The sequence below is a fragment of the Polypterus senegalus genome, chromosome 13 (assembly GCF_016835505.1).
Source record: "Polypterus senegalus isolate Bchr_013 chromosome 13, ASM1683550v1, whole genome shotgun sequence".
NCBI lineage: Eukaryota > Metazoa > Chordata > Cladistia > Polypteriformes > Polypteridae > Polypterus > Polypterus senegalus.
Window position 1 is genome coordinate 13,308,992 of NC_053166.1, and position 12,459 is coordinate 13,321,450.

At 40.5% G+C, this 12,459-nt stretch overlaps 1 protein-coding gene across 1 annotated transcript in view; it reads right to left on the bottom strand.

Annotated features, from left to right (window-relative positions):
- The window catches only part of cyfip2 (cytoplasmic FMR1 interacting protein 2), a 223,132-nt gene that overhangs the window by 107,385 nt on the left and 103,288 nt on the right, over positions 1-12,459 (bottom strand). Inside the window, exon 10 of the mRNA XM_039774596.1 lies at positions 12,221-12,312. Coding sequence (XP_039630530.1) covers positions 12,221-12,312 — 92 coding nt within the window. The remainder of the gene's footprint in view (positions 1-12,220; positions 12,313-12,459) is intronic.

Here is a 12,459-nt window from a genome sequence, read left to right on the forward strand (position 1 = left end):
GAGGTTGATTGGAGTGCTTGGCTGATCGCTCATTCAATTGTAAATGTGAGCAGGTCAGTCAGGTGCCTCCTTCACACCTTGGAGTAGGTATAGGACAGCCCCTGCACCCAATCAGGCAACATATAAGGAGCCTGCGCGGTAGAAATGGGGAACACAAACAGAACCACGAGTGAACCGCGAATGAGCCAAAAGCCAGTGTCTGAAAGAGGAGGCAGAAAAGCTGGTAGTCCCGAGAAGAGATTGGTGCTCTAGGGGTGGATCGATACTCGCTGACTTAATGGAGGAGCGGGTGCGACAGTAGTGGAGTCGTCCATAGGGTTCAAAGGGACACCTGGAGAGCCAGAAGGAAGATGGGAGGACATCCGACTCAGACAGGTGTGGCAGACACCAAGACGGGGGACGGAAAGGAGGACCGCAGCTGTTGGTGTCTAAGCAAGCCATAGGGTGAGCTGGGGAGACAGGAGAGAGGAAGTTGTGCGAGGCTCAGGTGAAGGGAGAAAAACCAAGGACCCGATGACTGGGTTGTTTTATTCTGGTTTTAAGAGGGATATACAAAAAGTTTCTGCACTTTTTTTTTTAACTCTTATTTGTTAAGAATTTCAAAAACAAATTGTAATGGCCGACCCCTTACCCAGCCGGCAGCTACACTTCCAAGGCCTGGATGAACTACTGAGGCAAACCTACATATACCAAGCTGTACCTCTAACAAATAATATTTTCCCCTCAATTGACGATTTAAAAACAAGCACACGAAAGCAGATATGTAGCATAGGTGTATAAATATATTAAATGAAACACAATAAAAAAAAAATGCAAATTCCACACGTAGAAAATATATATATAGATATGTATATCCCTCCACCAAATCAGCAACGTGAAAACACCTTATATACAATAACAAACCCTCCCTTCCCCGTAACGTATAACAAACACAAAACACAAATAACAATAATGAATGAATACTGAAATGAAAATGAACGTGATCTTGAGTTCAGGTATATTACTATCCTGAATTCGGATGACTGACCAAGAAAAAATGGTTACGTTTGAATCTCCCGAATAAATGGAACAATCTCACCGTGCTTCCTCGGCATATGGTGGATAATGAAGTCCAACCCCGGGGTTTCTGGCGATGATTGAGCTGTAGTGAATCTGGCAGAATGAGAAATAAACTGGATACAAAGCAGGATGTGAAAAATAGCAGGAAATGATGGTTCGTTGTCGTTAAATGAAATCTCTGTCTTTCTCCTTCCTCCTCTCCCCTTTTCTTTCCCTCCTTATCGTTTAAATAAGAAAAAGCCGGATGTAACCGGATGTGAACAGGTGCTTTCCATCCTGCAGTCTCTCTCCCTCATCCGTCCCCTCTGCACTTACGGGGACAACAGTCACTGACGTACACATAACGAACAGTAAATGGGAAATAACACGCATTCAGCACACACGTCGCGTACATTATTACTATGTAGCCCCACTACAAAATGACATTCCTTTTCTACATATTACCTTCCTTTTGCGATGCAATTTTCCCAGAGTCATACCAACATTTTAATGCAAAAAAAATGTTTTTGGTTGAGCACACAGCCACTGATGCACCGCTGCTTTCACATCATCATCATCATCACCTGGCTGTAGCTGGATGTCCAAGGCGCTCTGCATCCGTCACACTAGTACGGCCATTTTCAAACATTTCAATCCATTCATAGACGACTCTACAAGAGAGAACTTTATCTCCATACTAAGCACATACATGTAGAGATGAATTTGTGCTCCCAGCACACCTTCTGCCCACAAGAAGCGTATGACAGAACGCTGTTCCTCTTTGGTGCAGTTTCTAAGTTTGGCAGCCATCATCACCACAGGTTGACAACTCTTTAACTAAACTGCAAGGGCAGCCGGCTTGCCAGACAAAACTAGTCACATGACCCTCACAGACACGACCAATCACCACTCCTCCTGCCTTCACCGTTTCCAACAAAAATATAAAAGTGCGCAAACTTTTTGAACGTCCTTCGTATCTGTGGATTTTTAACTTGGGGGTCAATCCATTTGTTTTTTTTTTAGTATTACTTATTTTTTAGAACATTCGAACAATCTAGATGAGAACAGGCCATTCAGCCCAACAAAGCTCGCCAGTCCTATCCACTTGTTTCCTCCAAGAAAACATCAAGTCGAGTTTTGAAAGTCCCTAACGTCTTACTGTCTACCACACTACTTGGTCGCTTATTCCAAGTGTCTATCGTTCTTTGTGTAAAGAAAAACTTCCTAATGTTTGTGCGAAATTTACCCTTAACAAGTTAACAACTGTGTCCCCGTGTTCTTGATGAACTCATTTTAAAATACAAGTCTCGATCCACTGGACTAATTCCCTTCATAATTTTAAACACTTCAGTCACCTCTTAATCTTCTTTTCCTAAACTCTAAAGGCTCAGCTCTTTCAATCTTTCCTCATAACTCATCCCCTGTAGCCCTGAAATCAGCCTAGTCGCTCTTCTTTGGACCTTTTCTAGCGCTGCTATGTAGTTTTTGTAGCCTGGAGACCAAAACTGCACACAGTACTCAAGATGAGGCCTCACCAGTGCATTATAAAGGTTGAGCAGAACCTCCTTGGACTTGTACTCCACACATCAAGGCGCTATATAACCTGACATTCTGTTAGCCTTCTTAATGGCTTCTGAGCACTGTTGGGAAGTTGATAGTTTGGAGTCCACTATGACTCCTAAATCCTTCTCATAAGGTGGACTCTCGATTTTGCGACTGCCCATTGTGTATTGGATCATCTATTTTAATAAAAACACTTGATGCATGTCTGCACTCATTTGACCAGCTCATCTCGGGTTTATAACTATCGACGGTTCAAGAGGCCCCCGGAAGCAACCAGGGAGCATGGAGGAGAAACACTGATTTTTCAAAAGTTTAATATTTGTAATTATAAACCATCTAAGTGAAATGAATTAAACAATTTATCTATAAAATGTGGTGTGCTGGTTTCCTCCGTTCAGACTACAGGCTGAAATCAAACAAATCACCGGGACCAGATAATATTTACCCTTGAGTTGTTATGGAGGCCAGCGAGTACAGATATAAACTCTTGACACATATTTTTACGAAGTCATTGCACACTGGGGAGATTCCAAAGGACTGGAAAATGGCAAATATCATCCCATTATATAAAAAGGGTGACAGGGCAGATCCAAGCAACTATAGGCCAGTAACCTTAACATGCATGACAGGAAAATTAATGGAAGGAATTATTAATATAATATTGAGCAACACATGGCAAGGACAGGAGTTATTAGGAACAGTCAACATGGGGTCAGAAGAGGGAGGTCGTGTTTTACTAACATGTTGGAATTCAAAAAGGGATGTGACCAGAGTGGAGCAGATGAGATTATTTATCTGAACTTTCAGAAAGCATTTGATAAGGTGCCACATGAGAGGTTGGGCATCAAATTAAAAGAACTGGGAGTTCAGGGTGATGTGTGTAGATGGGTGCAGAATTGGCTCAGACACAGGAAGCAGAGGGTGATGGTGCGAGGAACCTCTTCAGAACTGGCCGATGTTAAGAGTGGTGACCAGCAGGGGTCAGTGCTAGGGCTGCTGCTATTTTTAATATATATAAATGATTTAGATAGGAATATAAGTAAAAAGCTGGTTAAGTTTGCAGATGATACCAAGATAGGTGGATTTGGAGATAATTTGGAATCCGTTATATCTTTACAGAAGGACTTGGATAGCAGACAGGCTTGGGCAGATTTGTGGCAGATGAAAATTAATGCCAGTAAATGTAAAGTATTTGAGGTTTGAATACACAATGAGAGGTCGAAAAATCAAGAGTCCACCTTATGAAAAGGATTTAGGAGTCATAGTGGACTCTAAGCTATCAACTTCCAGACAGTGTTCAGAAGCCATTAAGAAGGCTAACAGAATGTCAGGTTATATAGCGCCTTGATGTGTGCAGTACAAGTCACAGGAGGTTCTGCTCAAGCTTTATAACAAACTGGTGAGGCCTCATCTGGAGTCCTAGGGGCAGTTTTGGTCTCCAGAAAGTACATAACAGCACTAGAAAAGGTCCAGAGAAGAGCGACTAGGCTGATTCCAGGGCTACAGGGAATGAGTTATGACGAAAGATTAAAAGAGCTGACAAAACAAGCTTTATTAGTATGAAATGACTCAATGGAAACACCAGACAATTCACATATGTGTTTTGTCAACTTTTCGGAAGTGTCGTTTCTGTTTCGCACATAACTGCAATGGAAACGCGGCTAGTGACAGTGTGCCTTGGGATGTTTTCAGTTAGTGTGCCGCCACAGGAAAAAGGCTGGGGAACGTGGGGCTAAAACATGGTTGATGCGTTCTTCTGTAAGATAGGAGTACAAAGGGAGGAGAGTTCGAGGGGACATTTCTGCATGAACATTTCTAAAACGTATGTGCATATTAAATACAAACATATAATTTAATAAACATGTTTGACCCTAAAATGAGAATGTACAATTTCAAGTCAATTCAGTTCAATTTAATTCAGTTTTTGTTGTTCAAGGTGGGGAATGTGGTTGGTCATCAGGTTCTACAGAAAGACCACTACATAACATTAAAACCACATCAGAAAGAACTCTGCCATCAAACATAAGATAAGTTTTGAGTGTAAATTTAAAAGTAAAAGCAATTTGGAAAATAATTACGTGGTAACGGCAGCAGACAGAAGCTGACGCAGTGCAACACGTTTGTGATGGCTTATGGGTAATTTGAACACACCTTTGAATACACACAGCGCTCTGCCGTTAGTCTAGTTCAGTGGTTCACAAACTCGGTCTGGGGACCCCCTGTGGCTGCAGGTTTTTGTTCCAACCAACTTCCATTTTTCATTGGACTCTTATCCTAATTAAGTGAGTCCTTATTTCCCAGTTTCTGTGTTTTGGAATCAATGTAGAAATTATAAACTATGCTTGGTAGATTTTTATTAAAATGTAATAAGCAGTTATATGGGGAGTATGTAGTTTTTAACAGTATTTTAACCTAATTGTATTCTGATTTTCCAGGTGTTCTGGTTATTTAATTGATTATTCACTAACTAGCGGGTCTGACATTGAAGTCGTTGCTGCTTTCATCATCCTGGGTGTCTGCTATACTAGTTGCCAATTGTCACTATTAGGGTTAAATGACTAAACAGGAAAATGGGAAAATAATAGGAAAACAACAAAAGAGAATTAAGTATTTCTAGGTTTAGAAAAAAATAAACATTTTTCAAAATGTCTTATAAATATAAAAACCATACTGTTGTGTTTTTCTGAATGCAGAATAAGAGAAGAGTAAATGAGATCAGTTGTTATCGATGATTATCACAGACTGTGAATATGGTTGGAACAAAAACCTGCAGCCAAAGGGGGACCCCAGGATCGAGTTTGGGAAACGCTGGTCTAGTCAAATCAAGGTTAACTGAACTTGGACAAGATTGCACCATTGTTGAGGTTGTGAGGTTTTTTTGGGCAGAGGGAGTGAAGCCTTCTGAAATTCAGCGAAGGATGTTGGCTCATTACGGAAGTGAAAGCGTGGGTAATTTAACCCTAACCCTAAGCCTAACCCTAAGCCTAGTAGTTTGAATGGTATAGTAGTTATTTTTGTTGTTTTTTCTTTGTTGTATGTGTAGTCTAATTATTTATTCCTATTATTGTCCTAACTTTTCCTTTCCCCTCTCCAACCTTTTCTCTTTGCCCCCCTTTTTATCCCTCCTTTTCCCTTTTGTTTTTTAGATATATATTTTGTAATAGGGAAATTATCTTGGTCGGCAGGGCTTATAATTTTAATTATATATTTATTGTATAGTGTTTGGGTTTTAATAAAAATAGTATTATCATTTTAAGTGGCTGTCTGTTTTGTTTTTAGTGTTCTTTTATATATCTTATTTTTCAAAAACATATTTAATAGTCCTACTTTATTACTTATCTTAAATATTCTTTTATATGTTGAGGAATGGGGGGTATTTATAAGTTTAAACCCTCGATTCGGTAATAAGGATTTGTAAAAATATTTTTATAGTAATTTATGGGACTATTTATAAATTATTTTAAAATATTTTAGGACACTTTGATAGATTTTTAACTTTATTGATGATGTTATAATTCATAGGATGGACCCTTACTTTAAAATAAAAAAAATTTTTTATAAATGGAGATTGTGTACCAATGCATTAGAGGGATAATAATCTTCGGGTTATTATCCCCTACCCCAACCCTAAGCCTAACCCTAATTAAAAGAGCTGAGCCTTTACAGTTTAAGCAAAAGTAGATTAAGAGGAGACCTGACTGAGGTGTTTAAAATTATGAAGGGAATTAGTGCAGTGGATTGAGACGGTGACTTTAAAATGATCTCATCAAGAACACGGGGACACAGTTAAAAACTTGTGAAGGGGAAATTTCACACAAACATTTGGAAGTTTTTCTTTACACAAAGAACGATAGACACTTGGAATAAGCGACCAAATAGTGCGGTAGACAGTAAGACTTTAGGGACTTTCAAAACCTGACTTGATATTTTTTTGGAAGAAATAAGTGGATAGGACTGGGGAGCTTTGTTGGGCTGAATGGCCTGTTCTCATCTACATTGTTCTAATGTTCATAGTCCAAAGCCATGCAAATTAGAAGGACTGGCGGTAAAAGACTGACTCTGGTTTAACAATGTGCTGTGTTTCTGTGTGTGTGTGTGTGTGTTTGCCCTGCGATGGACTGGTTCCCTATCCTGGGACTGCCCTGTGCTTACTATGATAGGCTACAGCACTCTCCCATGACCCTGCTCAGGATAAAGCAGGTTTAGAAAACAGATGGAGGGATCGACAAAATGTCTTACTTTATTATAAATGCTGTCACAGACGTGTGCATGGGAGGCAGCTAATGGGCTCAAAATAGGATAATTCCATGCTGGACCAAGAGATGGCAGAGTGCATTGATCCTTTCTATTTTTCCTCTCCAGACCAAACACAGGAAATTATGCCTGGGCTCAATGACATCACTTCCAGTCCCGGGCCCAATACCATCACTTCTGATTCCTACCCGGATGACATCACTTCCAGTTCCTGCCTGGGCGACATCACTTCTGCTTCCTGCCCGGATGACGTCATTTCCCCTGCCCAGCTATATAACCGCCATGTTTTTGTTCTGATGTCTTTAAAGACCTGTGATATCAAATCTTCTCTTTTTGACAGCCAATTTCAGGTATATGGGTGGCTGCCCCCAAACCTTGTTTGCCGTGTGTGGTCTGAGTCCTTCCAGAATGCTTCCCTGAATTTCATCAAGAAAATATAATGACAATATAAATCTTAGTATTCGAAATGTGCACAGAGCTATCACAACGTGAATTTAATGTATTTTGTGACTCTGCCGCCAGTGTAATAGGATCCCATTTACAAAGCACTAAGCTCATTCACTACCAGTCAAAAGTTTGGGGCTTTCATGTTTCATGCTTTTGATAGAAACTGATACCTTATATTATCAAGATACCATTAAATTTATTTTTAAAATATAGCCAAGCAACTAATAGCGTTTATAATAGCCATTACTGCTTGAAATGACTGATTTTAAATTTACAGTGCACTCCGTAATGTTTGGGACACATTTTTCCTTGATTTCCCCCTCAGCTCCACAGCTTAAAATTACACATCCAACAATTTAGACATTGCGATTAAATTGCACATTGCAGGCTCTCAGTTGAGGGGATTAGCAGACATTTCGGTCACACAACACTTTTCCTACACAGTCCCCTGATTTCTGGGTAACATAATGTTTGGGACACAGCAATGGCAGGTCTATTAAAGATGTTGTCATATTCAGTTATTTGTCGCGTATCCCTCACAGGCAATGACTGCTTGAAGTCAGCGATTCACAGACATCAGCAGGTGCGGAGGGACTTCTCTGGTGATGCTCTGCCAAGCCTCTAATGCCACCATCGTCAGCTCCTGCTTGTTTCGGGGGGCTTGTCCCTTTGAGTTTTCTCTTCAGCATATGCAAGTCCTACTCAGTTTAATTGAAATCAGGTGATTGACTTGGATATTTGAGAATTTTCCATTTTTTATCTTTGATAAACTCCTGTGTTGCCCCATCAGTCTATTTGGCTCATTATCTTGTACGATGAAGTGCCGTCCACTGAATTTGGGGGCCTTTACTGGCACTTGAGCAGATCAGATGTTTCTACACGCCTCAGAACTCATTGTGCCACTGGCGTCAGCAGTTCTGTCAGCAATGAAGAGGTCCAGGACCTGTGACAGCCATACATGCCCAAGCCATAACACCCCCAGCACCGCCATGTTTAACAGATGAGGTGGTCTGCTTTGGATCTTGGGCGGTTTCTTTTGGGCTCCACACTCTGCTCTCTCCGTCACAATGATCAGGTTCATCTTTGTCTCGTCTGTCCACTTTCTCCAGAATCCTGAAGGGCTTGTAATCTGGCCTTTTTGTTTTTGTAGCTAACTAGTGGTTTGCATCTTACAGAATGGCCTCTGTGTTTCTGTTCTGAAGTCTTCTGCTGATAGTTGTCTCTGACACACACACATTGGCCCCCTGAAGACCGTTTCTGATCTGTTGCATAGGCACTGGGGGCTTATTCTTTATCATAGTGAGGATTCTTCTGTCATCAGCAGTGGAGGTCTTCCTTGGCCTACCAGTCCCTTTGTGATTACTGAGCCCACCAGTGCGTTAATTCTTCTTCATGATTTTTCAGACAGTTGATTTTGGTGATCCTCGGGTTTTCCTGATGTCTCCAATGGTTTGATTCTTGCGTTTTCAGCCTCACGATGTCTTCTTTGACTTCCAATGGCTCAGCTCTTGTCCTCATGTTGAACAATGGCGACTCCAGACTCCAAAGGGTAGAAGCAAGCCGAGGTATCTGATGAAGCCATGAAACCCACCTGAGGAATCGCAGACACCTGTGATGCCAGTTATCCCAAACATTACGGAGGCATGAAATGGGAGGGCCATCAAGAAAAATGATTGTCATTTCTATACATAGTGTGACTGAAATACAGTCATATGAAAAAGTTTGGGAACCCCTCTTAATTCTTTGGATTTTTGTTTCTCATTGGCTGAGCTTTCAAAGTAGCAACTTCCTTTTAATATCTGACATGCCTTATGGAAACAGTAGGATTTCAGCAGTGATACTAAGTTTATAAGATAGACAGATAGATAGATAGATGGATATGAAAGGAACTATATAATAGATAGATAGATAGATAGATAGATAGATATGAAAGGCAATATATAATAGATAGATAGATAGATAGATAGATAGATAGATATGAAAGGCACTATATAATAGATAGATAGATAGATAGATAGATAGACAGATATGAAAGGAACTATATAATAGATAGATAGATAGATATATAGATAGATGAAAGGAACTATATAATAGATAGATAGATAGATAGATAGATATATAATAGATATGAAAGGAACTATATAGATAGATAGATAGATATGAAAGGAACTATATAATAGATAGATAGATAGATAGATATGAAAGGCACTATATAATAGATAGATAGATAGATAGATAGATAGATAGATATGAAAGGATAGATAGATAGATAGGAAAGGCACTATATAGATAGATAGATAGATATGAAAGGAACTATATAATAGATAGATAGATAGATAGATAGATAGATAGATAGATAGATAGATAGATAGATAGATAGATAGATAGATAGATAGATAGATATGAAAGGCACTATATAGATAGATAGATAGATATGAAAGGAACTATATAATAGATAGATAGATAGATAGACAGATAGATAGATATGAAAGGCACTATATATATAGATAGATAGATAGATAGATAGATAGATAGATAGATAGATAGATAGATAGATAGATAGATAGATACTTTATTAATCCCAAGGAGAAATTCACAAAAATTTCCAAGGATCACAGAAGGCACCAATGGTTTATAGCGCCATTTTCTCGCAAGCTGCTTGGCTTTTATCTTATCTTTTATCTTAGCGCCGGCTTGGCTCCCACGATATCGTCTTCTTACCTCGTCAGGTAAATAGGGAACCACACTGGCGTGGGCATTTCTTCTCAGTGCTTTACGTTGGCTACTTGAATAGGCGAGTCTCGGTATGTAAAAATCCATGTCAAATAGTCAAAGCAGTTAAAAGTGTCCAGGGAGCAATTCCACATAAAAGAAAGTGGTAGAAGTGATCAGTGAAATAGAGAAAAATAGAGAAAAAAGGTAAAAAGATAAAGTCATACACGGAGCTGCTGGAATGGCTGCCACTCGCGGCTGCGCCGGCGATGCCAAGGATTTGAAAAATTTTAAAAATTTAAAAGAATGTTTCCATTACAGTTTTGCGAATCATTGCTTTCTCGAATCGCCTGAAAAACCACCTCAAGCGTGCGTATAAACATTTTTGCAATTTTTGAGACTTTTTTCGAAATTCACACGTTTCCGTTACTGTTTCTTTGTTTCGCAATTTCAAATCGTGCATTAACCTCCTTAGCATTGCATTTCTCTCTATTATATAAAAAAAAAAAATCTTGGGAGGGAGACGAGACGTGATCTTCTCGGAAGACAATTTGACGTCCTGTGAGAGACACTTTAACGTCATGCGAGACAAGACAGTGAGACAACATTTAAAACAAGTTCACGGACATCTAACCTTGCAGTTGTAGGAATGCTTTTGGCAGACACACTTCATGTGCTCCCAGATCTTAAAACAGCGACAAGCGACAAGCAGAACACGCAGCTCGCCAGCAGCAGAAAGCCAGCAGATGATCCGACCGCTTCTCCTTAGTGTGTGTTCATCCCCCCCACCCCCTAAAACAATGTGAGCGCCTATAGTCGCTTAACAAGTGAGTAATTTGCCAGCACGCCGGAGCTGATCAGTCAGTACCATACATTCATTGAGCAGCCAGCTCCTGACAACTGGCGCCCCCTAGTGAATCAGCATCACTGTTCCTGAGATTCAGCCGCTGCACTAGACTTGCCTGCAGTCATCAGCGTTGGCCTCTCTGTGTTTGTGTGCAGCGAGTTCAAGAGCAGTTGGCTTGGTGATTTACTGAATCTCATCAGTGGTGTCAGTTGCACCTTCTACATATCATAATAGATTCTTCCAGTAGTTTTTACAGCTCATTGGCAGTGTGTAAAATGATCAGCGTTGCAGTAATTGTGATGCTCTTTGCATGAAAAAAATATGGGTTCCGTTCTTGGTGAATTGTGACGATTACTTAAAAAGTGCAGCAAAAAATATTTGGGTCCCGGGGTGCATTAACCCCCAAGTATGTGGCGGTTTAAGGGGTAACATTATTATCACAGCCGAAGTGACGCTCGGGTCTAATGCTAAGGAGGTTAATGGAAATGCGCCTGCTGTTTTTACTAAGCACAAGCACATTGTATCTCGTATACGTGCTCAACTGAGGCCGCTAAAAAATTCCTGAGACTTAGTGAGCACTTTGGTGGTACCTCCCAGCTGCTTCGTCCCTTTGCCCACCCCCCTGTGCCTCAGAAGCAACTCGTATACCCCACCCAGCCACCAAACCTGTGACACCTGCTGGTGACCACACACAACCAGGGCAGACGGACTAAAGCAAGTCAGGAGACACATCTGAAGTGCTCCAACATGGCGATCATGGAGCTGCCTTAATGCCAGCTTCTCCAGGTGGCTCTGTCCTCCTCAGACAGGTCTCTGCAGAGCTGGTCTCTTCTCAGGTGCGCCACACTACGATTTCCATGGCGCACCACAACTTGAAAAAAACCCATTTTAGTCTGTGGGAAGGAGATGTCAGCTTTCATTTCAGTTTATTAAAGACCCAAAACTGTAACCAATGAAGAGAACACCACCACTGAGGTATAGCATTAGCAAGAACACAAAATCATGAACTGGTCGACATAAACTGATCAGTCAGATTCAGAATACAGTAAAGTGTTACAAAAAAATCCCAGATGTGCTTCAAAATAAAACATAAACTGATAACTGAGCGAAACTGCTGAGAAGATGGTGTAACCCCGCAGGAATCTTATATGAGAGTAACACAATTTCCTCAGCAGCGTCTTGTATATTTACCTTCAGGTGCTGACAGGAAACCTTATAGGATCAAAATTCATGTGCTTAGAGGCTCTGGACATTATTTGTTCACAGACAAGCGCAATAAACAAAACATGTTCAGAGAGCCCTGTGCACTTAACAAGACAGAAGCGGCTGAAGCCAAGGTACATTACGGCTTGCACTCACTTGGATTTGTTTTCCTCATAGTGAGCACTGGTCTTAATGTATCTGGCAAGTTCTATCTGCATGTCTCCAAAGAGAGGCACCACTTGTAATTGCTGGAAAACAAGAAGAAAAAAAGAATAAAATAAAATGTTATTCCAGTACAGAGAATTTATGATCCGATCTGTCAGTAAGCACTCAAGATGGCTCTGCTTTGACAGCCAATTGTTTCCAGCCATCAAAACGCATCAGTGGGCGGGTAC